At 46.9% G+C, this 26,962-nt stretch overlaps 1 protein-coding gene across 3 annotated transcripts; it reads right to left on the reverse strand.

Moving 5' to 3' along the window:
• Positions 1-598: 598 nt before the first annotated feature.
• DOK5 (docking protein 5) lies at positions 599-26,464 on the reverse strand. 3 transcript variants are annotated; one of them, XM_064391757.1, is made up of 8 exons: positions 26,242-26,464; positions 14,507-14,614; positions 8,015-8,129; positions 7,809-7,928; positions 6,928-7,078; positions 4,643-4,778; positions 2,777-2,897; positions 599-1,187 (listed from the first exon to the last, which is right to left on the reverse strand). In XM_064391757.1, exons 1-8 carry the CDS (start codon positions 26,305-26,307, stop codon positions 1,120-1,122), a joined length of 885 nt encoding a protein of 294 aa, XP_064247827.1. In that variant the 5' UTR covers positions 26,308-26,464; the 3' UTR covers positions 599-1,119. The 3 variants fall into 3 exon arrangements, with proteins under 3 accessions (XP_064247827.1, XP_064247825.1, XP_064247828.1); XM_064391755.1 differs by having other exon boundaries at positions 6,928-7,117; XM_064391758.1 differs by lacking the exon at positions 26,242-26,464 and adding an exon at positions 8,475-8,631 and having other exon boundaries at positions 6,928-7,117.
• Between the last annotated feature and the right edge of the window lie 498 nt (positions 26,465-26,962).

Below are 26,962 nucleotides of genomic sequence, written 5' to 3' on the forward strand. Positions count from 1 at the left end.
GATCTCAGAGCTGGTTGATGTAATGACCCTTCATTTAAAGGCCAAGGTTAGAGGGGTTTTTTTGGGTTTTTTTTTGTAATTGGAGTGTTCAGCCACGGGTAGCTGTGTTCCATCAATCACTGCATGAGTGAAAGGTGAATAAAAGCATTTACTGGACTGTCATAGCCAGATAAAACAACAGCTGCTGCCAGGGAGGGGATGCATCAGCAGAAGCAAACCTGGAGGATCAAGACTTATTAGTCACAACATGCCTTTCAATCCCCTCTTGGTGTGAGCAGTTCAGCTCTGGGATCAACAAAATCCTTATTTACAATAAATTAAGCTTATCTTTGCACTGTGGGGCACCTCCCACAAGGATGGCAGATTGATTTTACTTCCTTCAGAAACACATCTGCCTGCACCACCCTCAGGGTTTGGCTTCCCTGACAGCCTCCCTCCCCTCCAGCTCTGTTCCATAACATTCCTGCATGTGGAAATCCAGCATTTACCTTCTGCTATTTTTAACTCCAAGTCCCAGACCGTGATTCTGGCCTAGAAGAAAATTAGCTTGTGCTAATTGAGTGACAAAATAAAAAAAAACCAAACACTGCACCACAAATTGCATGGGACTTTTTTTATTTTCGATGTTTACAGGGATGGAAATAAATACAGGAAAGAGGAGATTGTTTTAAAAGAAATCAATCAAGTCTTCAAACAGGAAAAATTGTATCCAAGAGCTGCTTCAAACTGGCCACCATTCCAGAGATCAGGAACAGGGTAACAATGATGGGAATAACTGAAGATAAGCACTGCCACAAACCAGTGTCAGGAGACAAAATAACCACACTACAGCAGGAGTCTCACATATTTACAACATACCTATCATACAAAATCAGTGGGAAGTGTTCAGGGAGTGATTTCTTCTCTGCCCAGTGTATATAAAAGATACACCAGAGGGGTTGGTGGCTTGGTTCCTCTCCCCAGCATCCACGGAAGGGTTTCTGCTTTTGGCAAAGTTTAAAAAATCCTTTGTATTGCAAGAACTTTTCATCCAAGCTGAGCTTGTGTGCGTTCCCAGCAGCACTGGTGTGCCCTGGGGCAGCTGGCCAGAGGAAGAGCTGGAGGAGCTCTGCTGGATTTCTATCGGGGCTCTGACCTGCAGGCTGGGAACGTGTCCGTGCGGTGCAGCTTCAGCGGGCTGGAAACACCTGCAGAGAGCCAGGAGAACACAGAGCAGCCCAGTGAGACACAGCACCCAGCCATGACTGACACACACGTCAATTAATTCATCTCACCCTGCTTGATCTGCTGCTCCAGCTCAGAAATACCCACGCAGATTTTCTTTACCCCTTCCTTCAGAATAGAAACTTATAAAAAGCAAATTAATTTTGTTTTCAAAGTTCTGGCTTGCATTTAAAAAGTAAAAATGCTCTTTTAGATCCTTTCTTCCCAGTCTAACAAGCAAGATGTTTTTCCAAATACAAAACAAGTGCTTTGTACCCCTGCAGTCTATTTCTCTCGTGCCAGCTCCATGCTGGATCACTGATTTAATAAATGGGTTTGTGGAAGGGCACAGCAGGGCCAGACTGTGCCACCAGCAGCTCCTCCTGCCATCCATGCCCCGTGCATGGAACAGCTCTGAGCAGGCAGGGAAGTGCTGCCTTCCCCTCCGTCCCTGCTCGGGATGGAGCTTTGCACGGGCTGCCTGCCCCCTCTAGTGTTGGAAAGGAAGAACCGGGAAAAACATTGCCTTTAAGGTTTTTTTGGTTTGTTTTTTTTTTTGTTTGGGGTTTTTTTTTTTGGTTTTTTGGTGTTTTTTTGGTTGGGGTTTTGAATTCTGAAAACAAACACAACTCCACGGTGCTGACTTTGGCCCAGCTCCTCTGAGGTCTGAGCACCTCCTTTTATTTCCCCTCATGTCGCAGCTCTGGGGGACGTGGTTGTTTTGAATTTTAACAAGTCACAAAATGAATAATGAAGGATCTCAGCACAAGGCAGCCATGCAGAGGGAGGGGAGCCAAGGGGCACAAAAAGCACGAAGAGTTTGGGGCAGGTCTGTCCTGAGCCTCCTGTGCTCCAGGACAAGCACCCCCAGCTCCTCACGGATTTGTGCTCCAGACCCTGCCCAGCCGTGGTGGCCTTGCTTCAACACCTCAATGTCCCTCCTCAGCTGGGACACCTGTCCCAGCCTCCCGAGCTCTGTGCCAGCAGGACACAGCCTGTGCCCAGAGAGCTGGGCAGGGTTCAGGTGAGTGCCACCCCTGTGAGTGCCACCCCTGTGAGTGCCATCCCCATAAATGCCATCCCCATGAGTGCCATCTGCACATGTGCCATCCCCATGGAGCAGAGCAGCATTCAGGCTGAGTGTCACCCCCACGAGTGCCATCCCCATGAACGCTATACCCACGAGTGTCACCCCCATGGAGCACAGCAGCATTCAGGCTGAGTGTCACCCCCTGTGAGTGCCACCCCCAAATGAGTGCCATCCCTGTGAGTGTCACTGCAATGAGTGTCACCCTTATGAGTGTCACCCCCATCAGTGCCACCCCCATGGAGCAGAGCAGCGTTCAGGCTCAGTGCCACCCTGGGGCAGTGTCAGGGATGGCTCAGTGCCACCCTGGGGCAGTGCCACAGTGGCTCAGTGCCACCCTGGGGCAGTGTCAGGGATGGCTCAGTGCCACCCTGGGGCAGTGCCACAGTGGCTCAGTGCCACCCTGGGGCAGTTGCACAGTGGCTCAGTGCCACCCTGGGGCAGTGTCACATGAGGATCAGTGCCACCCTAGGGCAGTGTCCTTACCTGGCAGCCCCAGCAGCTGGCCCGTGCTGTGCTGGCGGGTGATGTGGTGCCAGTAGGCGCTGCGGGGCAGGGGCACCACGGTGCTCAGGGACACTGCCCGCTCGCTCCTCCTCAGCTGCAGCTGCAAGGCAGACACGGTCAGGGGCTGTCACCACATTTCACACAGAAAAGCAAGGCACAGTTCTTCCCAAGAATATTGCTGAGATTCACATTCTCCCAACCTCAGAGGAAGGGAACGCACGATTCCTATCGCTTGCTGTGCCAGGGTGGAATGCAGTGTGGAGATTTTTTACCCAGTGAGGATGTTCTGTTCCCTTGGCCTGTCAGAGCCAAGTGTGTGTGTGGGACTGTCACGAGACAGAGAATCAGAGATGATGCAGCTCTGTGCTGCTGTGAGCGAGGTGAGTGCAAGGCAGACTCAGTTTAGATGAAATGTACATAATATAGAATAATAAAGTAATTATTTAGCCTTCTGATAAGACAGAGTCCTCCTCATTGTCTCCCTGGGCCCGTGCAGTTCTGAGGGCCAGCTGCAGCTCGGGGCCAGCGCCCCCCGGCACAGCAGGGCCACAGACTGCCCTGGGGCTGGCACAGCTGTGTGCCCTGCTCCTGCCTGCGGGCACTCGGCTTCTCCTCACCGGGCACTTTGCTCATCCCGCCCACAGCCAATCCTGTGCGTGGCCCTGCTGCTTTATCCTTGAACAGGAATTCCAGCTATACACATTGCTCTAAATGCCATAATCAAGCAGAGTATTATAATAATAGTAGTAGTAGTAGTAATAATGATAAATTTAAGAATAATAATAAATTTAAGAATAATATATAGTAATAGTAATATACAATAATAATAATAAACTTAATAATAATAATAAGTTTAAGAATAATAAATTTAAGAATACTATATAGTAATAGTAATATACAATAATAATGATAATAATAACCTTAATAATAATACATTTAACAATAATAATAAATTTAAGAATAATATATAGCAATAGTAATATACAATAATAATGACAATAATAAATTTACAAATAGTAATAAATTTACAAATAATAATAAATTGAAGAATAATATATAGTAATAGCAATATACAATAATAATAATGATGATAATAAATTGAAGAATAATAATAGATTTAAGAATACTATATATTAATAGTAATATATAATAATAAGAATGATAATGAATTGAAGAATAATAATAAATTTAAGAATACTATATAGTAATAGTAATATATAATAATAAGATTATAATAAATGGAAGAATAATAATAAATTTACAAATAATAATAAATTGAAGAATAATATATAGTAATAGCAATATATGATAATAATAATTATAATAATAAATTGAATAATAATAATAAAATTAAGAATAATATATAGTAATAGTAATATACAATAATATAATGATAATAATAAATTTAAGAATAATAATAAAATTAAGAATAATATATCGTAATAGTAATATATGATAATAATGATAAATTTAAGAATAATATATAGTAATATACAATAATATAATGATAATAATAAATTTAAGAATAATAATAAAATTAAGAATAATATATAGTAATAGTAATATACGATAATAATGATAGATTTAAGAATAATATATAGTAATAGTAATATACAATAATATAATGATAATAATAAATTTAAGAATAACAATAAATTTAAGAATAATAATTTAAGAATAATAGATAGTAACAGTAATATACGATAATAAGAGCACTAATAATAACAAAATATAATTACACTGACAATGACGACTACGATAACAACACTAACAACCCCAGAGGCCGCCCAGCCCGGGTGGTGCCCTGTGTCCCCCCGTGTCCCCCCGTGTCCCCCGTGCCCCTACCATGGCATCCTTGGCGCTCTGCAGCAGCCGCTCGTGCTGCTCGGCGATGGCCAGGGCAGCCGCGTGCACCTTCTGGTAGATGGCCTCGCCGTGCCGCGTCTGGAAGATGAACAGCCCCTCTCCCGTGTCACACATCCTGCGGGGACGAGACAGGGGACACCAGTGGCAGGGGGAATGCAGGCCAGCAGAGCCAGCAGAGCCTCCCCGCGCTGCCCCGAACTGCCCTCGCACAACAGGGAGCAAATCATGGAGGGAACAAAGTTATCTCCACCTTGTTTCTGTGTTTTCTCAACGTGGAAATGGAACTTGGGGTCATTTAGTAAGGAGGTAATATCAGAGTGGATCTTTATGTGGAATGATGTCCTCAAAAGCCACCCCACAGGGGTGCACCCAGAGCCAGCAGAACCTCCCCGCGCTGCCCTGAAGTGTCCTCACCCAAGGAAATCAGGCAGGAACAAAGTTATTTCCACCTTGTTTCTGTCTTTTCTCAACATGGAAATGGAACTTGGGGTCATTTAGTAAGGAGGTAACATAAGAGTGGATCTTTATCCAGGGGCAGTTGTGGAAAGATGCCCACTAAAGCCACCCCCACAGGGGTGCACCAGGAGCCAGCAAAGTTACTTCCACCTTGTTTCTGTGTTTTCTCAATGTGGAAATTAAACTTGGGGTCATTTATAAGGAGGTAATATAAGAATGGATCTTTATCCAGGGGCAGTTGTGGAATGATGTCCACCCCACAGGGGTGCACCAGGAGCCAGCAGAACCTCTCCGCGCTGCCCTGAAGTGTCCTCACACAAGGAAATCAGGCAGGAACAAAGTTATTTCCACCTTGTTTCTGTCTTTTCTCAACATGGAAATGGAACTTGGGGTCATTTAGGGAGGAGGTAATGTAAGAGTGGATCTTTATCCAGGGGCAGTTGTGGAAAGCTGCCCACAAAAGCCACCCCACAGGGGTGAGGACATCTTATAAGTTTTAGGAAATTAAAATAATTAACAAAAAGCACCAGTTAGGAGGACAAGTGTGATGGAATTTTGCAATTCCCCCCAGGTCAAGCCCCTTCTCTGGAGCCCCCCTGGCCCTGGCTGTGCTCTGCCCATGAAATATCTCTGGGAGCTGCTCTCAACTTTGGTTCCCAGCGAGAACCAAGCGAGCACTGGGGCCCTGTGCCCCCAGGGCTTGGAGCTCTGGAATTAATTTTGATTTTCTGCCATGGGAAAAGCCATGGAAAAGCAGCCACTGATACCACAGGCCACAGAGCTACAAACATAATGTGCAAAGAACACAGGGAACACAAAAAAAAAAGAACAAAAAAACTGAAGGGCATAATTTCTGCCTGTGCCTGTGTGCAGCCCTGGCACATTTACTGCCCAGGCTGTGCTTGGGTTGCTCTCTCCAAACACTCAGCTGGTCCTTCACAAGTGCAAAAGCTCTGCAGAGTCCTGCACAAACCCAGATTTTTATATTTAGGCTCTATCTGGAATCTGTGCCAGGCAGGATTAATTTGTCCTCCCCTTTTGGACTTTTCATGAATAATGCAGACTTTTGTCTCCCCCTTGAAATAATAAATACAAATTTTATTTGGGTTTTTTTTAGGGGTGTATACTTGTTTCAGTATTTTAACTGGGCTGCATATTTGTTTCAGTATTTTAATTGAGTTTTTTAGGGGGTTATAATTGATTCAGTATTTTAACTAGGTTTTTTGGGAGGGTTTGTATTTGTTTCAGTAGTTAAATTGGGGGTTTTTGGGGGGGAAGAGTGAAGCTTGTTTGTGGGGGGAGGGTTATATTTGTTTCAGTATTTTGATTTCCTTTTGGGGTGTTATATTTGTTTCAGTATTTTAATTGGGCTTATTGGGGTTTATACTTGCTTCAATATTTTAATTGTATGTTTTTAGGAGAGATTATATTTGTTTCAATGTATTATATGGGTTTTTTGGGGGGGTTTATACTTGCTTCAGTATTTTAATTGTATTTTTTTGGGGAGGTTTTATTCGTTTCAGTATTTTAATTGCATTGTTTTGGGAGGGGTTATATTTCTTTCAGCATTTTAATTTGGTTTTTGTGCAGGCTTATATTTGCTTCAGCATTTTAATTTGCTTCCTAGGGGCGTTATATTTGTTCCACTATTTTAACTGCCCTTTTTTTAGGGCGGATTTATACTCGTTTCACATTTAAATTCCATTTTATTTTTGAAGCCATGGATCCAGGCTGTCCCACAGCCTCGGGCCCCCTCTGGAGGAGGCTGAGCACCCCAGGGAGCAGAGCAGGAGCAGAGGGTGACCTACCTGCCTGCCTCGAAGGTGAACCAGGCTGGGTCCCGCCCGTAGCGCCGCAGGGCACTGAGTGGCCACGAGACCAGTTTGACTCTGGGATTCTGGATGTCCCAAAGACAGATATTCTCAAATGTTATCTGCAAGGTACATTCCCCATGCACATCTAAATTAGGGGATGGCATCAAATACACATTGAATCTCTCTGGGAGAAAAACAAAAGGTTAGTCTAAAATCCCTGCCCAGCAGCACATCTGCAAGTCATTCAAGGAATTTCCTATTTTCCATCTCTATTTCCACTATTGCTTCCATTCCCACACAAAGAATTCCTTCCTGCAGCTCTGTAAACCCCACGTTTTGGGGCAGTCAAATGCTGCACCCAAAGGGCATCAAATATTTTTGTGTGCACTCAGAGCCTGAGGAGAAGTGCACCAGCATAACCCTGGTATCTGCAAACAGCTCATAAAGCTGTGAGCAATTTGTGAATAAATCCATTGCCTGTGCAGGTAATGAGCTCATTTGCACAGGGAAGTGGAGTAGCCACGGGCTCAGGTTTTGCATGCAATTACTGTTATTTATTGTTTTCTTTACAAAGCCTCAGCCACTGACATCACACCAGAAAACCACACAACAAATAGTTCCCATCTCCAGGAGCAACTAACTCATCTGAGAAAGGGAAGTGCTACTCCAAAATAATTCTAGATAACTTATTTATTATCTCTGGTAGCAAGACCCAAAAATGAACCCCAACCAACCAAAACCAACCCCCCAAAACACCAAGGAGCGCTTGGAAAAACAGTTTTGCTCCACTTTATTTCCAATACCCATATGTACACTCTAAAAGGCTTGAAATTAATGCAATTAAAAGTTCAAAAGGTCGGTATTTCTGTACCTACCACTCTGCTCCCTCTCTACTCCAGATGCCAACAAGTCAGGCTCTCCAAGGCTAATGTCATTAATTGGTGTTCCCAGGCACTCCATCTGCAGCACCTTGCACCACTCATCTGCCTCAAGCTCTGCAGAAACGCCCAGAAAATCTGAGTGTAGGTACATCATATCCACAATGTCACACTCGGGGCTCTCAGGGCTCCCAAGGACCCACCTGAGTCACAAGCAAAGGTCCTGGAGGTGTCATCACTGAAATAAATGCCCACTGCGTGTTTCTTGGTGCTTTTGGGCAGCCTCGAGATATTCTTCACGTTACTGAGCTCCGTGACCTGGAAAAGCACAATTTGGGATCTTAATGAGGAGCCTGGCAAGAGATCTGTCCATTCTTGGCTGGGCAAGGGGAGGAGAGAAGGGAAAAGAGAGGGAGAGAAAGGAGAGGCAGCAGCAGCAGGCTCTGAGTGTCTGTGGTGGAGATGCAGCCCGGCCAGGAACCACCTCGGAAATCCCAGGGGAAATTCCATCCTCCCCTGGGAGATGCAGCAGCCACGTCCTCCAGCTCTCCAAGACATCAGTGTGGCACCATCCTGAGGGAATTCTGCAGCCCAGGGAGAGGTGGAAGCAAAGCTGCCTCCAGCCTGAGCACTATTCACAGGAGGGGCAGGAGAAACACCAACCTGGCGCAGCAGAAGCAAAGAGAGGTGGAGATGGAAACCCAAGGGATTCACCCACGTGGAGCTCCAGCACTGCCAGGTCCAGCACGGAGGGGAAAACACTGCTGAAAAGCTGCTCTCTGTATTATTTTTTTAATTGAGCATTTGTTAGACTGGTTCACTTCAAAAAAAAAGCAAAAATAAAATCAGAGTTTTCGTTATCAGAAAGTGTTTTAGTGTTAAAGATTCAGAAGCAGATTTCTGTTGTTTGGGTGTCAAACAATTATTGGAAAAATAGCTTTTACACCAAAAAAATATAAAATTGGTATTACCTTGTGCACAGCTTTAGTAAATACACAACACAGTGATTTCATTTTCTAACATGAACCTTTCACCCTCACAACCCGTGAGCAATGCTCTGAAATTTGGCTGAGGAGCAATTCTTTATTTGGAATAATCATATTTCCACAAGCAAGACCCCAGCAAAGCTTTCCCTGCTGTGAACGGGAGGCACAAAGAGCAGTGCATGGGCAGCATCTCCCCAAAATAAAAACAAATAACAGAGCCAACCTCCCATGGGCAGCAGCAGCAGGATGGAATGGAAGGAGCATCCCATGGGGAGCACCCAAACCTCCAGCACAGCTGCCAAATCTGGAGCTCAGCTTTTTGCAGCCTGCAGGTTGAAGATTTGGTCAAGTGTCACAACTGAGAGTTGATCAATGGGTTTAATTCTGCACCAGGGTTTTGTTTTCCCCCTCTTGCAGGAAATGCTGTGATGGGAGCAGATCCCAACTCTGGACACAAATCTGTCACAAACTCATGGCACAGGGCAGGCCAAGCTGCCACTTCCACTCCAAGGCATTTTTCTCAGATGCCAAGAAAGGATTTAAATGCAAGGGGAAATAAAATCAGATTTTCCCCATTCAGGACAGCAGCCACCCTGACATTTAGGCTGAGCACATTTGCATTTCCTGCAATGGAGACTGCAGATTCCCCAAGCACTGTTTGTCTCCTATCTATTGCCTTTGCAGCACTCACAAAGGTCTGTCTGGCTTTTCTGGGAGATTAATTCATCTTTATAAGTAAAAATTCTCTCTCAATGAACACAAGAGCAGAGAGTGAAGACAGAGCACAGAAATCAGACACTGCCAGTAGTTCACTGCATCATTGACTTCACCAAATCCTTTGGAATTTCTGTTTGAGCTCTGAATTTTAGGGGGTAAAAAAAGGAATTTATATGTGGAGAAATGCTTGCATTTGGCAGCTCCTGGCTCATTTTGTGCTGCAGTGGCTGCCTGAGAGCTCCTGTGTGATGGCATGTCACAGGGCAGGGAGTCCAGGTCCCCTCCTGCACTCCAGATTTCCTGGCACCACCCAGAGCTTGATCCAAGGAGCAATTCCTGCTGCACTGCCAGGGGAGAAGCCAGGGAAATGAATCCGACAGGCCAAGAAACACTTCAAGTCTACTGTAATTAGTAAATAGTTGGCTTCTGATTGTAACAGCATGAATTATAACATCTGTATTGTCTCACCCTTCACATGAGACAGAAAATGGAATAAAAGCTTTTAAAACACCTCTCAGTTGCCCCAGCTCTGGGTCAGAAAAGGGCTTAATCTGACAGAAGCCCTCTGGAAAAATCAGAATATCTGCGCTGCTGAGGCAGCCAGCGCTGCCCTCCCCAGCCCCCCTGGCACCACAGATGGTCCAAAGTGTCTGGCACATCCTCCTGGAGCTGCCACTGCAGCCTGCCAACACCCCCACGCTCCTGGAACCAGCACAGCAGGCACCAAACACCTGCAAATATTTGAGGCTGAAGTTTGGGTTTTTTCCCCTTTTTTTTTTTTTTTTTTATTTTGCATTTTAAAATAGCTCTCCTCCTGCCAGGCTCTTGCAAAACAAATGTTTTCAGGGTTAGTCTAATTCATGTGGGTTTTAGTTATCTGAGATCAAAACTAATGTACATTTATCAACTTAACTCTAAAATGGGGGTTACACCACGAATGTCAGACCTAAGACAGTATTAACAGAGAAATCACAAGAATGACGTTTTGTTGAGGTTTAAAAACATCTCTTTGCATATTTCCCCCTTCCTTCTCCCTTCCAAGCCTCCTTTGGATTAAGACGACAACCCACAGAAATGAAATGCATTTGATTAGATTAAAAACTCAAATTCCTGCAGAGCTGTGCAGTGAGGGAGTTCTGAACCAGCAGCAGGGATTAATCCATCAGTCATTTCCCAGCTGGCAGGACAAGCAGAGCTCCAGCCTGCCACATCCTCTCAGCCAAAATCCTTCCTTCCATCCCTCCCATTCCCACCAAAAAGCATTCCAAGAATCGATCCTCAGCATTCCAAGTATTGTTTGAATTAGTGCAGAATTCTCAGGTACAGGGAGCATCCAGAGCATCACACCAAGGATTGTATTTATTGCCTGCACAGTGGTTCCCAAGCACCCCGGGCTTTAATCTTAATTAAGGATTCATGGCTCTGTCTTGGCTTACTGAAAATTGCCCCCATGATGAGAACAGATAAAACATTTCCCAGGAAACCCCAGAGGAACATTTAATGGAAAATGTTATTGCTCACTGCTGCCTGCACAGCTCTAACCTGCTAAGTATAAATAACAGAGTCAATTTTGTATAAAATCATGGAAGGGTTTGGGTTGGAGGGAGCTAAAAACCCATCCAGGTGGAACTCTTCTCCTTCTCTTCTCCTTCTCTTCTCCTTCTCTTCTCCTTCTCTTCTCCTTCTCTTCTCTTCTCTTCTCTTCTCTTCTCTTCTCTTCTCTTCTCTTCTCTTCTCTTCTCTTCTCTTCTCTTCTCTTCTCTTCTCTTTCTTCTTTTCTCTTCTTCTTCTTTTCTCTCTTATTTTCTTCTCTCTTATTCTCTTCTCCTCTCCTCCTCACAAGCATTCCACAGAACCCCCCTGGGTGGAATTTCAGTGCAGACACCAAAACTCCCTGAGAAGTTTCTTTAATTCTCCTGAATCCCTGAACCTGGTGCCTCACTCCCAGCTCAGTGACAGCAATCCTTAAAACAAACGTTCAACAGCTCCTCCTTGGCAGAGTGGTCAGACTGGAAACATTTCATTTGCACTGATACAGTTTTGCCTGGAAAACAATTACAAGTTCCACAATCCAATTTTCCAAATGGATTATTCCATAAACAGACAGAAAAGACTGTTTAAATGACTGGCTTAAAATGAATGTTTAAATGACTCCTGCTGTTTCAAGGCAAGATTAAAACAATGGGATTAAAACTCAACCCTCGGGGGCTCAGTGTTTTCCTGTCAGCAGGACACAATTAGTTCAGTTTTTATTGGAATATTGAGGATTCTTCTGGCACATCCTTAAGTCAAAAGAAATAAGAATTTCTTCCTTCCTCTGGTATTATTTATTCAAGAATGTGACAATTTGTGGTAGCTTATCTATTTTTAACAAGTGAAAATCAGACACTCACCTGAAAAGCAACTCTGTGCAGATTTTGCAGCCTGAATTCTAATTATATTCCCTCCCTTGTGGGACCAAAGGAATTAGGTGGGCAATTTGCTTTGTGAATGCAAATTCCCAGTTCACTCCATAAACCCCAGCTGACTGTTCCCACATTCCTTTATTTTAGGGCACTGTGACCTTTCTACTTTTAAAAAAACAGAGCAAGATTAGATGAGAAAGGATTTAAAGGTTAGTATTACACAAAAAAGTGCTTATTTCTGTATTTCTGTTTTACACCTCCGTGGTGAGGATGTCCAGACTCAGACCCTGTGCAGAGTGCAGGCAAGGACACACTCAAATGCAAACATTTGGGACTCCCCAAAATAACAGAAGCAGCAGCAAGACAGTGCTGGGGACCCAAAATTCAAATGGAGAAGGAAGGAGCTGCATCCTGAGCCCCAGGGATTGGTGCCACCACAATCAGGGCCCTGCCAGCCCCTCTGCACCAACAAACCAAGGAAAACCTTGCCCTTTAATCCAGAAAAAAAAAAGGACAAAGCCTCAGAAGGGAACTCTTGAGTGAAGGTGCTGCTGAGAAATGAGCTCCATTCATCATTTTCCTTTTCTCCCCTTCAGGGTTTCATGATGGATTAAACCTCTCCCAGGACTGATGGGCTGAGTGAGGGCTCTTCAGGTTTTGTATTGTTATCAATTATTGCATCAATAATTTTATGTTATCGATGATTTTATCAATAATTAACTATGATTTCCATAAGAATCATTCAGCTACAGAGCAGCAGGGACAAGTTCTCTTTTTCCAGCAGCTCATATTTAATACTCAGAAGCTCCATCATTCACATTTAAATTTCAACACATTTACAAGGCTTATTTTTAAAAAATCCTGCATTTTTATCCACCTGTGCTCTTTACAAATGAGCACATTTTGCCCAGAAATGCCATTTAATATTCATTAGCTCCCTCTCAGGGAGGTTTGTTAAAAATAAAGGAGTCAGTCAGTCTGTCAGTTTGGAGAGCTGATGACTCTAAACCAGAGAACAGCCTCTCTCAACATCCCATCCCAGCTCCCTCTCTGCCTGAAAATATTCTCAAAATCCAAATGAAAATCGGAATTTTCCCAATTTCATCACCCTGGAAGTGTCCAAGGCTGGGCTTGGAGCAGCCTGGGATAGGGGAAGGGTCCCTGAGGAAGAACTGGGTGACCTTAGAGGTCCTGCCCACATGATTGGCAAAGTTCTGATAAAAACCACACCAGATTTGTGTGTTGGTTCTCAGGGACTCAGTTTGGACTTTGACCCTTGTCCATTCCTGTCAAAAACTAGAGAAATCCAGAAATTCAATTGGTAGGAGAAGAGATAGTTTGAAATGAAGTAAGTGTTAAGTAGAGACACAGCTTGGCTTAAAATTTAAAATACCTCTGTGGGATTTTCAGTTTTTTCATTATTTTCATGAAAATCTGAACTCGATTTTTAGATTTTCCTGAAAATCTGAACTCAATTTTCAGATTTCCAAGGAGCCAGTGAGGCTTTCCATGGTGCTTTGCTCTGCACATCCAGGCTGTGGGTTAAACACCTGCAAACAGGTGCTAACCTGTGGAATTTCATGAAAGAAGAGAAGAAATTCCAGCCTCATTCAGGTTCCTCTTGGATTTCACATCCACCACCCAAGTGCTGCTCATACATTGCATTGACACAGTGCGAAAAACAGAGATTTGCATCAATAATTGACAGAGTTATAGCAAAATAAATGCAGTGTTGCACACAGGGCTGAAGTTCTTGCACACACTGTGCAGCCCTCCCACAACAAAGAGAATAAAACCTCACTATTTCTGGAAGCTGCCTAATAGAAATGTGAATTATTTCTGCGCCTGACTCATTAGAAATAGCCACGGGTTTTATGGCAAATCAATTCCAGGTTCTGTGGCATTCAGAGGCAGGATTCCCCCAGGATCTCCTCCCAAATGTCTGTCAGTGAGTGCAGAGCAGCCTCCAGCTCCTGGGAATTTATGCCCACGATTCCTAACCTGCAGTTTCTGCCTGCAATTATTATAAATCAAAAGGTTTCTCATTTCCACCTCCACGCCCAGGAGAATGACACATGGGAATTCTCAGGTGAATGTGAGATCATTCCAGAGCAGTGGCTGGGGGGAAATTCTTCATTCTTTTAACAGAGTGAATTTAGCAGAGCTCTTCACTGCTGTAAAAATGTCCTTTGTGTCTGCAGCTGCTCCCTGGCTTCCCACAGGGACAAAATCCCAGGAAATGGGAACCTCCAGGGGCCTGTGGAATTCCCACCTTCCCTGGGATGGCTGCTCCTGAAAACATGAAGAGCAGGAGCCACTGCAGAGTATTCCAGATGTGATTTTAAAGGGCTGAGGAAAGGCCAAATGCTTTAACAAAAAAGTCATTTTCCACTTGCTTAGCAAGATATTTCTACAAACAACATTTATTTTGCCTCTACTTCACTGAATGAAAGCACACACAGAGGTTTAGGACCTTAAGAGTTAAAAAATATTTCAATTTTCAGGCTAAGTAATACACAAAATGTTAGATTTTAATAAGTAATAAAAGTAATCAAGTAACAAAGTTTGAGAGAGCCTCGTGCCTTACCTTGTGGTAGCACCTGAAGTAAGCAGCTCGTTCATCTGAGAACTTCTCCAGCCTCTTGGGCCCTTTGCTTGAAGCCTTTTTGAACACTAACCAGCATCTCTGGTAAATCTGGAGACACAAAAGAAAAAAATTTGGCATCTCCACTGAGCTGAACATCACCAATATCCACAGGGAAGTGGAATCCTGAATCAGCTGTGGACCCTCAGGAGCTTAAAGGAACACAAGCCCAGGCTGCTGGGGAGCTCCATCCTGTTCCTTTGGTCCAGCCAGAAATTCCAGTGTGCGAGGTGAATTTTTGTGAATTCTGTATTTGTGCATTTTGTGACTAACACAAGGGAGCAGGAAGTGAATAATAGCAATGAAAAAAGCAGATTATTTACCAGCAGAACCCAGCACCACCCTGACACTTTTGCTCCCGGGGTCTAACTGAATTTAAATCCAAGTCACTTGGGGCAGGCTCTGTGCAGAGTGGTTTCTAAATCACCTTTTCCAGCTCTCCAGCTCCTGCCACCATCCCTGCAAAGGCAGAGTGCAGCCCTGCCAGCTGCTCACAGCCCGCTCCCCAGCAGCAGCTTCCAAATGAATCCCAACTGCCACCAAAGTTAGGGGGGTTTCAAGAGCAAAACAAAAAATAGCCAGACAGGCCCTCAGCAAGTGGTTCACAGCACAAATTCGGTGATCAGTGATCAAACAGCCCAGTCATCAGACCTAGATACCATTTATTCAACTTTTTCAAGTCCAAAAAAACCATTCTCAGCCTATTTAGTCGGTTTACCAGTAAACAATCAACCAATATCACAAAATATCTCCCCAAATCTTTCACAATTCATTATCAATCCCACTAAAAAATAGAATAACTAAACCAAATTTCTCCCTAGAACACCCTATGAACCTCAAATTTTAAAATTATGTAATATTTTGTTAAATTGTGTTATGTCATATTATGTTATGTTATATACAATTATTATATTGTATTGTATTATGTTATACTATATTATATTATATCATAGTATATTATAGTATATTATGTATATTATATATTATGTTACGTTATATATCATGTTATATTATATATTATGTTATATTGTATATTATCTATTATATTATATTATATTATATTATATTATATTATATTATATTATTCCTTAATATGGTTGAGTAAAATGGAAAAAACTCTTCTGATTTTCTCAGCTTGGGGGTTTGAGAACATTCTCAGGGAATCTGAAACCAGGGGCTGCTGTGCTGGGAGATCACCCCAACCCTGGAGCACCCTGGAAATGAGGGAGGCAGGGAGACCTGGCAGCCCTCAGCTCCTCAGTGAGCACAGCACCACCAACCCTGCATTTCCTAAAATGCTCCTCCTTATCTATGAAACACAAATTATTCCACCGGTGAGCATGGAATAGAATATTCCACATGATAAGAAACAGAAGATTTGAATTTGGAAGTTGAAATCTGCATTAGTGTGACCCAACCCTCATTATTCTGTTCTGTATAAACATCTGAAAATGGCCAAATATTTAGAAATTGGAGGGGGGAGGTTGTTTTTCACATCTTGAGGGAGAGGGGTTAAAATGGCTGTTTGAAAAATTAAGATACATGGCTTCCACCACACTCCAGGAAAGCAGAGAGATTTTACTACTAAAGCAAACAATTTTTGTTTGTTATTTCAGAGGGGCCCAGAGGTCACGAACAGCAGCACAAAATCTCATCTGGCCAATTCCTCCTCCGAGGACAAGTGGAGCTCCAGGGGAAGCTGCCCTGGTCTGTTCCTCCGCTGAGTTTTTTCTACACTTTGCCCTAAAACCAAGAATTCCAACGAGCTGCATTTCCAGGGACACTGACCTTGCTGTCAAACAAACACAAACTTTGCTTTTTTTTCCCAAAGCAGGAGCTGCAAGTTCTCCCAAGCAGCTTGGGATGCCTCCAGAAACCCTGGGACATTGCCAGGATTTCATTTTGTGACTCTGGTAACCTCCAGGAAGAGATAAACCAGTAAAGGCACAGCACAACGCTCGAGAAACTCCTCAGTCTCTTCTCAAATTTGCCTTTTTAAAAATTTTATAGGGAAAAAAGTGCTGCCCCTTTCCCCAAGGCTGGTAGAAGCTCTCACCCTGAAGGCTGCAGGAAAATCATTGGAGTTTTTGTTGGACTTTGGCAGGGAGTCTCCAGTGGGCTGGAATTCCAGGCCAAGGTCCTTCCAACAGGGAAGTGCACACAGGCAACCAGCCAGGGTTTGGATCTGCATTCTTCTATTTAAGGAAAAATGACTTCATTTGTCACTTCAGGGTCCAAAGGTGGGAAACGAGCCCTGAAGTCATTCCCAGTGCAAAGGAATTTTGGGAGGGGCTGGGATGAAGCCGTGCCAAGAGGCAGACTGCAGCTCCTCTGTGCCATCCCACCAGGAATCTGCTCCCATGGAGAGCTCCAGGGCTGCTTCCCACAAAGAGCTCTGGTACCACCAGCCCTGCTTGTCTGCCATCTGAACAGGACTGGCTGACCCCAGAGAACACCCTCAATCTTCCTAAGAGTTCACAAACTGTTCAATTGGAATTATTTCCTCCATAAAATTACGGCTTGCCTCCTTCTCCTACCCAGCAGCTCCTTCAGGCCAATCTCACCCTGAAAAGCCACAACAGAAGCATGGAACAATGACCAAGAGATGGATCACTGGAAAAAAATAATCCCTGGAGGTGTCTGACTGGAATTGTGTCCAGCAGGAGCTCGGTGATGCCTGCAGAGGGGACCAGGGGCTGTGTGGAAGCAGCAGCAGAGCTGCCCACGTGCTGTCTGTAAGCCAGGCAATCTCCCTGTCCCAGAACACCCATTATTCCGTGAGGCAGGAGTGAGCCACATTCCCTGCCCCGGCTCACCGTGACTGCATCCATCAAGGCTGCTTTGCATCCTGCTGTTCCCTCCTCCTGGGCACCACAGAACATCATCGCAATTTTCCTTCCCCCCCGAGAAGACATTTGGGGAAGGATGAACCTCCCTCCTTCCCCACCATCAATATTTTACAGGCGAGTCAGCCACAGCTGCTAACAGGGAACGAGGCTGTAATTTTGCTTCTGATTGCTCTCGGAATGCACAGTGCTACTCAGAAAGGTTTTTTCCTCAAGTTGCAAACCCAGCTTTGGCACTGGCCAGGGCACAGAGGATTGCCTGGCAGAGCCTGAGGAGTCTGTGCACCTCCAACTCTTGTTAATGCAAGTCACAACAGATTGCTCCTGCTCTGAAGCATCAGGCACTTGAGGTCTTTTCTCTTCCAAAGCTCTCCCCTCCCCAGCTGGAATCACACCAGCCAGAAGTGGGAAGTTTGGTAAAGGTTCAGGCTCAAAACCCTTTCTCCAGCCTCAGCTTCAAACACCAAGAGCTGCATTGGACCCACAGATGCATTCCTGCTTGACACCGTAATCAGAAGGCAGCTCTGTCCTACATCCTCATTTATTTGGGGTTTTTTGGTCCCTCAGGGGTTGATTCCACAGGGAAGATTCCCTGCCAAAGCCCGAGAAAGTCTGTGACATTGTCTGAGGCACGCAGAGCTGGGCAGCATCAGCCAGGCTGGTGTCAGGAAAGGGTTTTTACTGAAAGGGTGATGAAGTACTGGAACATTGCAGTAAGGCAGGAAAATCATCAGGAAAGGCTCCATAAAATCAGCCTGCTCTGCCTGGCCTGTCATTTCTTCTCAGGCAAGCTGGCCCTTTGCAATTCCCATGTGAAGCAATCCTGGTGTGAGCAGTTGTTAACATAACAATTACTCCTGGGTGGAAAACAACCTGCACCTGTGTAAACTGGTTTTACACCGTGAGGTAGAAAAATGAAAACTATCTCTCACAAACAACTTTCCCTGCACTACACACCAGGGTCTGAGTGACCAATCAATGCAGGATAACAACTTGTTACTGACCCATAAAGTGATTGGCAAGAAAGCTACTGACCCACAAGGTCTGTAAAACTGTACAAAAACCAGTTATGTGAATAAAGAATGGGCTGTTGGGGTTTTTTATAGACCATACACAGAGCAGGTTATAATTCAGGGCTGCTTAAGGCCATCAGGGGAGAGAAGAGCCATTCCAAAAGAAGAGCCAAGAAGCATTTACAGCAGAAACCCTCCCTTGGCAGTGACAGCTGAAAAAATCCTGCCAGGCTGGAGCTAAGTATCAGATTTGGCTCCTTGAACATCTGCTGAGCTTTGTACACAGGCACAGTTAATTCTGGGCATGAAACTGGATAGGAGAGAATCAGCCTGGGACTGGAACTGGGGAGGAGAAATAGTAAAGGCTCCCCTGGAGGCTAAAGCTGGGCTCTGTGCAGGCAGCTCGTGCTGGATTTGCAGCTGGATTTGCAGCTGGATGTGCTGCCCTGCTGGAACCAGCCCTGTGAGGGATCAGGGAGCTGCACAACAGGGTCTGCAATGACTCCTTTGTGCCACAGTATCTGATTGTCAGTTCCACAGGCTATGGGGCACTGCTGCAGCTCATTAACAGCTCCCAGAGCTCACTAATTAGGACATGGGATGCTCTGGGTGACAGCCACCCCAGCTCTGCCAAGGACAGTCCTGCTGAAGCAGGGCAGCAGGGTGCTGTCCCCAGCCTGGACTCGCTCACAAATCAGCTTTTCATCCCCCCACAGCACACAAACCCCTGTGGGAGCTGCATTTCAGAGCTGCACTCGTAGTGTTCAGATGAGACCTAAGGAGACCCAAAAAAAGGGCAGAAGTAGCACAGGAATGAAGCCTTTCTGCCAGTAAAACAATTTTCCCAGCACTGAGCTGCCAGCATCCAAAGCCAGCCATGGGAGAAGGGCTGCAGCTGCTCCATCCTTGGGTTGTACCTGAAAACAGAATAAAAACCTGAAAACAGAATAAAAACCCTGCAAAACTCGGGTAATGATGCTTGTTAGGAGCTGCCTGGAGAGCCGAGGTGACAAACGCCCTGCGAGCATCCCACAGAAGATGGGATAATGGGAACAACTTCCCACTGCTGGCCTGCTGTCCCCCGCTGCCATCCACCTGTGAGCTGCAGGAAGAGCAGAGCGGTTTCTGTGCTAAAAGCAGCTCCTGCCATCCCTGCAGCCAGCTCCAGGCGTGCAGCTGTCTCAGCACGAGGTAAATCCATCCCATTCCTGCCACGTTTCCCCTGCACTCCTGGCATCAAACCCTGCAGGTGATCCTGCCCCTCTGACCAGCCTGGGAGGCACATCTGGAGGGGTCCTGTCCCCCTGACCAGCACATCTGGAGGGGTGCTGCCCCTCTCACCAGCCCCATGAGGCACATCTGGAGTGCTGTGGCCAGCTCTGGGCTCTTTCCATTTGTTTGGTTTTTTGTTTTTTTTTTTTTCCTTTTGATTTAGATGAATGGACCAATACTGACTTAAAGAAAATGAATGAAACAAGGATTCCAGAGCCAGTATTTCCCTGTAGAATTCCAAGGGTTCCAGAGCCAGTATTTCCCTGGTGGAATTCCAAGGATTCCAGAGCCAGTATTTCCCTGGTGGAATTCCAAGGATTCCAGAGCCAGTATTTCCCTGGCAGAATTCCAAGCATTCCAGAGCCAGGATTTCCCTGGTGGAATTCCAAGGAATCCAGAGCCAGGATTTCCCTTTTCCACAGGCTCCTGCAGCCCTCCTGCCCTTTTCCACGTTGCTCACGGACAAACCCAGCTCATATGAATTTCTCATGTCCCAGCTGGGTAATTAAAGACAGAGTTCAGGAGTTCATTCACATTTAGGAAGATTCAAACTGGAGAAAGCTGCATTAAAAATTCTATAAAAGCTTTTCACTCCTCCATTTACCAGGGAGTAGCCACTTGTATTTTACCACAAGCACCGTGCCAGGAGTCTGCCACTCAATGGGATGAGCTCATTCAGAGCATATTAATTCAGAACATCAGCAAACATCCCCCCTCACCTTCCTGGAGACGTTCACAGGAAATTTTCCATTGCCAGACACAGAGAATTCATGGACAGTTCCCCAGATAAACATTACTTGGCAAGTAAAGGGACAATTTCACCTCTTATATTGACATTACTGAGGGGAAATACCACTCTTTTTACCCTATTGATCTTCTGAACTGAAACAAGTGACATTATCAGGAAAACAAAAAAAAAAAAAAAATGAACCACCAATATTCATTTCAACAGCTTGAACTCTCACTGGTATTTCTGACAGCACTTGATGAAGCCAGACAAAAAGATAATGGAACAGTCCATCATCTTCCCCAGCATTCCTGAAGCTACACAAACACCAAATTAAGATGTCAGGCTCAAATTAAGATGTCAGTCTCAGGAGCAGCCCTTGCATCTGTTACTTTCTTTCAAGTGTTTCCACAGCCTCTGCAAAATGTTATTTATCCCTGATCTCACTCCAGGGCAATGCCCCTGCACAGCAGCGGGAGAATTTCACACTGGGAGAGGAATGATGATGAAAAGGCACCAGAACCAGCACACAGTGAATTTCACCTGTTTATTATTAGGTTTTCCTTCTTTTCACTGCCTGTACAATCATACCTGACACACCCAGGCAGGGCTGGGGCTGTCACCTCCAGAAATCACAGATTTTTCTACCAAAGGAAGAGCAAATAGGGAAAAGAGAGCCAGGATCCACAACCAGCAGGTCAGGGAGGTGTTTGGGATAAAGGAAAAAGGGTCAGCTTTGCTTTAAACTTGTTACAATAAAATATGTATCTTAAACAAGACAGCAAATGGGTAAGAGGCACTTGTTTGGGAGTCAGTTCAGGCCATGAAAACATTTGGAATTGCCTGCTTGACTTCACAAACTCAGCCCATCTTCCAAAGAACACAGAAGGAGATTTATCTGAAAACAGGCTGAAAGCACAAAAAAGCCATTCCTCCTCCTAAAACATGCCAGCATCAAAGCAAGAGCTTCATACTCCAAATCATGATCTGCACAGTGTTTTGGGGGAAAACCAGGAGTAGTTCTGAGGTTTTTTCTTTCTGGGTTTTGGTGGGGTTCTTTGGGAACAAATTAAGACCCTCATCACTCCATGCTGTTCCCACAAATCAAACACTAAAAGAAACAAAATGTAATTCCACCACAGGAGCTGCAAAACTTCCCTTTACCTCCTCCAGAGCCAGGCTGAGCACCCTGACCCCCAGCACAGGGGTGACACGAGGTGACAGCACCCAAAGGATCCAAACCCTTCTCCAAGCCCAGAGCTGACCCCATAAGGACACAGACCTGGCCTCTCACCCCACATCTCTGTGCCACAGAAAACCCAAAAAGTTTTCTGTCCCAGTGCCCAGAGGGAGCTGCTCTGGTCCTTACTGGGATCCCTCCCCTCCTCAGCTCCAGGAAAATGCTCCAACTTCCCCAGGAATGTTCTGGATCCCATCCCTGCTGCCACTGACAAGCTCCAAGCAATAAGAAATCTTAATATCTGTGAATATATTCTAACACCTTATCTGGCTGCTCGGGAGAACTCTGAATTTCCAGTGGGATTAATATCCTGCAGGTTGCAGTTGGTGCCTGAGAAATCTGTTCAGTTTTTCCCTCTCTCCAACTTCCAGACTGAAAGGAGCTGCAGAGGTGAACGGAGTTTTATTAATAAAGCTGCTTCAAATGGAGATACAGGCAACTTTTCTCCTTCTCCTTCCCCCTTCCCCCAGCCTTACATCATTCTTCTTCCCAGTTTTCACAGCTCAGGCTCTAAAATGCTCATATTAACTTGCTGGCACATGTATTCAAGCACCAAACCTCTCCCACCATATGGTTCCAGTCCTGCAGATTGTCTCTCCCCCACTCTACCTCTCCTCCCACAGGGTTTCACAGCATCAGAGCTGTGCAGAACTTGTCAAAGTACGTGTCACAGGCAACGTGCAGCACCCGGCTCCTCAATGAAGCACTCACTCTAATTAAAACCAAGCACAGCAAACCCTGAGAGCCTGATCTCTCTGCAGCTTTCCACAACCAAAGGTTTCTGCTGAACTGGACAAGCCCTGAGCTTTGTGCAGGAGTTTCTCCACGTTTCTAGGCACGAGGCAGAAGTTTTTCCATCCAAACAAGGGTGTGCAGCCAGCATGGTGCTCTGTGGGAACAACCCCCAGGACAGAAGTGCTGGATGCTCCCAGCTCAGCCCTGCACAGGGAACTCCTCACCAACACCCAAATAAACACAGGAAGGCTCCACACCCTCCTCACTTCAGGTGAAAGTTCAATACTGCCACTAAATCACCAATCAAAGCAAAGCAGGCAATCCAGAAAACGAAGAACTATTTTTTTTCTCTGAGTTTTTTAATCCATCCAGAAACACTTGAGCACTGCTGGCACCACTTCAGCACTTCCCAGGAACAAACAGCTGGCTGCAGAGCTGAGGCAGCCTCAGCTCCCTCCTGTCACAAGCTGAAGGCTGAGTTATTCCAAACCCCTACAGGGGCTGCCCGAATGCTGCAGGACACCCCTGACACCACATTCCTTGCCCCTGATGTGATGAAGATGTTTTGGGCCAGTCAGGCCCATCCAGCACAGAAACCTGACCCCCTCAGATCCCATTTCTGTCCTCAAGGAGGGTCACACTAAAGAGGGAACAGCTCCACTGCTGTAATCCCAGCAGGCACATCTTCCACCAGAGCTCAGGAGCGGACACAGGAAGGGGGAGTTCAGCCCAAAAAGTGAGCCTGGAAGCAGCACAGAGCACTGGTGCCTCCCACCCTCCACAGCTCCTCATGCTCACCAGTGCTGCAAACCCCTCCAGCTCAAAGATCTGCTCCTGTTTTGATTTTAATTGGTATTTTTGATTGAGCCAGCCCAACCTAAAGAGAAAGCTCAGGTGTGTTCACATCCTCCCACCCCAAAAATGGAAAGGCAAGAACAGGTTTTCCATCAGGGAAACATCCCCACGATGCACTCCCCCTCAGGAAGGTCACACCTGTACCACAGAATGAGGCATGAGCTGGAAATCATGAGCCCAAAAAGGGCTTTTTAGGCAGAGAGGAGCCCTGCTTCATGCGTATCATCCCTTTATCAGCTGCAAAAGCACTGGGTGTCCTCCTCCCCACACAGGGCTCCTGGTGGTCCCTGACAGAATCCCTCCTCCCAAGGCAAAGCTGATTTTTTCCTGGTTTAAAGAACTCTGGGAGGTGGTGCTGCTGCCCTGTCAGCAGTTCTCCAGCACACAGCCTCCTGTATGTCACTGCTAATGACACACCAGCCCCACTGGCTGAGGGAATTATTTTCCTCCCTGTAAGGGTGGAACGAGCGGGGAAGAGTGAGCTTTCTCCTGAATATATTTGGCTCTGCAGAAGACACATGTGATACAAATGTTGCTATGGAAACTATTCTATTAAATAATATTCAATTAAACTCACACGTTTGAAGCGTGCAGAAAGAGTTCAGGTGCAGAACTAATTAGCCTAAATTCAATTTTGGAATTACAAAGCAGGGCCTTCCAGAACTGTCACGTTCCTTTCAGAAGAGGGTGGGATTTGAGCACGCTGCTTCCCTGCACCCCTTTCACTCCAAGGGTGGCACCTGCACCCCAGCTCCTCAGCAAAGCCATTTCTCAGGTCATTTGTGCTCCAGGCCCTGCTCCCAGTTCCCTTGGAGATGGAATCAGCACAGCACCAGCGAGGCAGAGCTGCATCCAGCCTGGAGGGACAATGCTCTGATTCCAGCACAGGGATGGATTTCAGTGACTCCCACTCACGCCCTGCACACGGAGGGGGTGCTGAGACCCCTCTCAGTTAGCCAGGATCCTGCACAGGGCTGCAGCAGGCTGGTCCCCACAGCGTGGGGAAGTTCTCTGAAAGTTACTCTTTTATACTCTGAAGTATTTTTTTCCCTTTTCCAGCACCTGGGTGTCCCACAGCCCTCCCCAGCACAAAAACAACCTGCTGGTATAAATTCCTCATCCTCTGAGGGAGCCAAGCTCACAGCAGCCACTGAGTGAGAGTGAATTCAGCTCTTGCTCGAGGCAGGAGCTCAGCCAGCTCCAGGTGTCCCACCACACCTGCACCAAGGAGCAGGGACAGGCTCCAGCCCTGCCTTTAGAGACCCCAGACTGATCTAAATTACCCATTTCTGCTTGGCTGCTGCACATCAGGGCTGTGAGCAGCTTGCAGAAAATGCTACAGGAAGAATCTGCAGCCACATCTGCCCTCGAGTCGTGGGCCAGCACCTCCCAAGCTGGAAACTAAGCAGCCCTGAATTATAACCTGGGTAGGGTCTATAAAAAACCCCAAGCCAGCAAACCTACACTTTGTAGGCTGCAGGTCCATGAAAAAGAGGGAGAATATTTCAGAAAATGCTCTTTCTAATGATACCACATCCAACCCATCAGTTTTGCAGGGAGAGCAGGCTGAAGACTCAAGTCTTGCTTTTAATGTCTTTTAGGGTGATTTGAAAAGCACCTCCCAGTGTGCTCTGAGCAGAGAAGGGAGAGAAATGACTCTTGCAGCTGTCACATGCACATTTCCTAAGAGGGCATCCAGCATTTCCTCAGCAGCAGCAGCCTCAGAGTGGTCTGGAAAGCCTTAGAAAAGGAAAGGCACCAGCACTGACAGCATTCACAACTACTGGGGTGAGACAAACCTTATTCATTGAGCTTGCTGTTACAGCGTGGAAAAATGCATCACAGTTTAATCTTACTCATCCTTTATGCCAGAGCAAACTGAACACTGCCATGTGCTCAGTAACGAGCCTGAATCAGGACACAATTGTGCCCAATTCACTGCAAGTGCTCTCTGAATGACATTCCCCCAAAATGTCACGGAATCCCATGGTTTGACAGAGTGAGCTGTGCCTGCCAGTGCAGGGATGAGAAATCCAGACTTCTCAATCCTTCCTGTTTCCAGAGCAGCCAGGGAGACACAAGTTCCCAAAACTGTGGAGAAGTCATTGCCCACGGGTACAGCAAGAGAAGGGAACTGTAACTGCAGTGGGGCAGCAAAAGCTTTCAGAGGACCACAGACACTCCCCCGAAACGAACAAATCCCGAACGGCTAACCCAGGAGCTTTTAATAAACACAACAAATCAGTTTCTTTCCAGTCCTGAGGGGCAGACACACCAACTGAAACGCTCTGTACACACAAAGCCTCGCTCCAGGTGCATCCCCGTGGGCCAGGCTCTCTCGGGGACACGGAGCTCTCCTGTCCCATCCCCTGCCGGCCCAGGGAGCCCCTGGAATTCCAGAGCTCATCCCAGCCCAGGTCCTGCGGGGAGCTGCCCTGCCACTCCCGGCACATGCAGCGCCCACAGCCGGAGCCGGGAACGCGCCACGGCAGCAGAACAACCTGGAAATAACTGAAATGTTGAACCAGCAGCCAAGGGCAGCTGCGGGAATTTTCATTTCGCGCAACGCAAGCGACTCTAAAAGCCCCGAAAACACCGCAAAGCTTCGGCTGTCCCTCGCAGGAGCCCAGACCCTGAGTGCAGCAGGAACAGGAGCACCCGAGCGGCTCCGGGAGCCCAGCCCAGCCCTGCCCGGAGCTCCCGCAGCCCCGGGTCCCTCCCGGAGCAGCGCTCGGAGCGAAGGGCACGGACGGCGCTGGAGGCAGCGCAGCATCCCCGGTCCCGACGGGAGAGAGGGGAGAAAATAAATATATCCATCCACACCTGTATATAAGACGTATCCAGGTGCCTTCATTCCTCTCTCCCCATCTTTTGTTTCTTCAGGAAAAACCCACCCAGCTCAGTTTGCAAAACAGAGGACAAAGGAGTGGCAGGGAAAAGAAATAAATAGCAAAATGCCCAGCCCTGGGCAGGTTCTCGCGGGCACTCACCCCCAGCCGCCGGCTCCGGATGCGCACGTAGCCCTGCTTGACGATGTCGTTGAAATTGGAGGCCATCCTCGCCCGGGACAGGCGGCGGCGGCGCCGCTCAGCCCGCCCGCATGGCCGAGCGGGGCCGGCCGCGCCCGGGAGCACAGAGCGGCGAGAGAACAGCGAGAGAACAGCAGAGAACAGCAGAGAACAGCACCGCCCGGGGAGGGACAGCACCGCCCTGGGAGGGACAGCGAGGGGACAGCACCGCCCCGGCAGGGACCGCACCGCCCTGGGAGGGACCGCACCTCCCACCGCACCGCCCCGGAGCGGTCCGCACCGCCCTGGAGCGATCCGCACCGCCCCTGAGTGAGCCGCATCTCTCCGCACCGCCCCTCTGAACGATCCGCACCGCCCCTCTGAACGATCCGCACCGCCCCGCACCGCCCCTCTGAACACCCCGCACAGCGCTGCGGAGCGACCCGCAGCACTCCTGGAGCGATCCGCACCGCCCCCCGAGTATCCCGCACCGAACCGCACCGCCCTCGAGTGTCCCGCATCTCTCCGCACCGATCCGCACCGCCCTCTGAACGATCCGCACCTCTCCCGGAGCCAGCCCGGAGCGCTCCGCAAAGCCCCGCATCGCCCCGGAGCGCTCCGCTCCGCTCCAAACCCCGAGCACCCCGAGCTCCTGTCCGCACTCCCGCTGCCCCATCCCGCACCCGCTGCCCCATCCCGCATC

This window comes from Passer domesticus, chromosome 16 (assembly GCF_036417665.1).
Source record: "Passer domesticus isolate bPasDom1 chromosome 16, bPasDom1.hap1, whole genome shotgun sequence".
NCBI classification, from domain to species: domain Eukaryota; kingdom Metazoa; phylum Chordata; class Aves; order Passeriformes; family Passeridae; genus Passer; species Passer domesticus.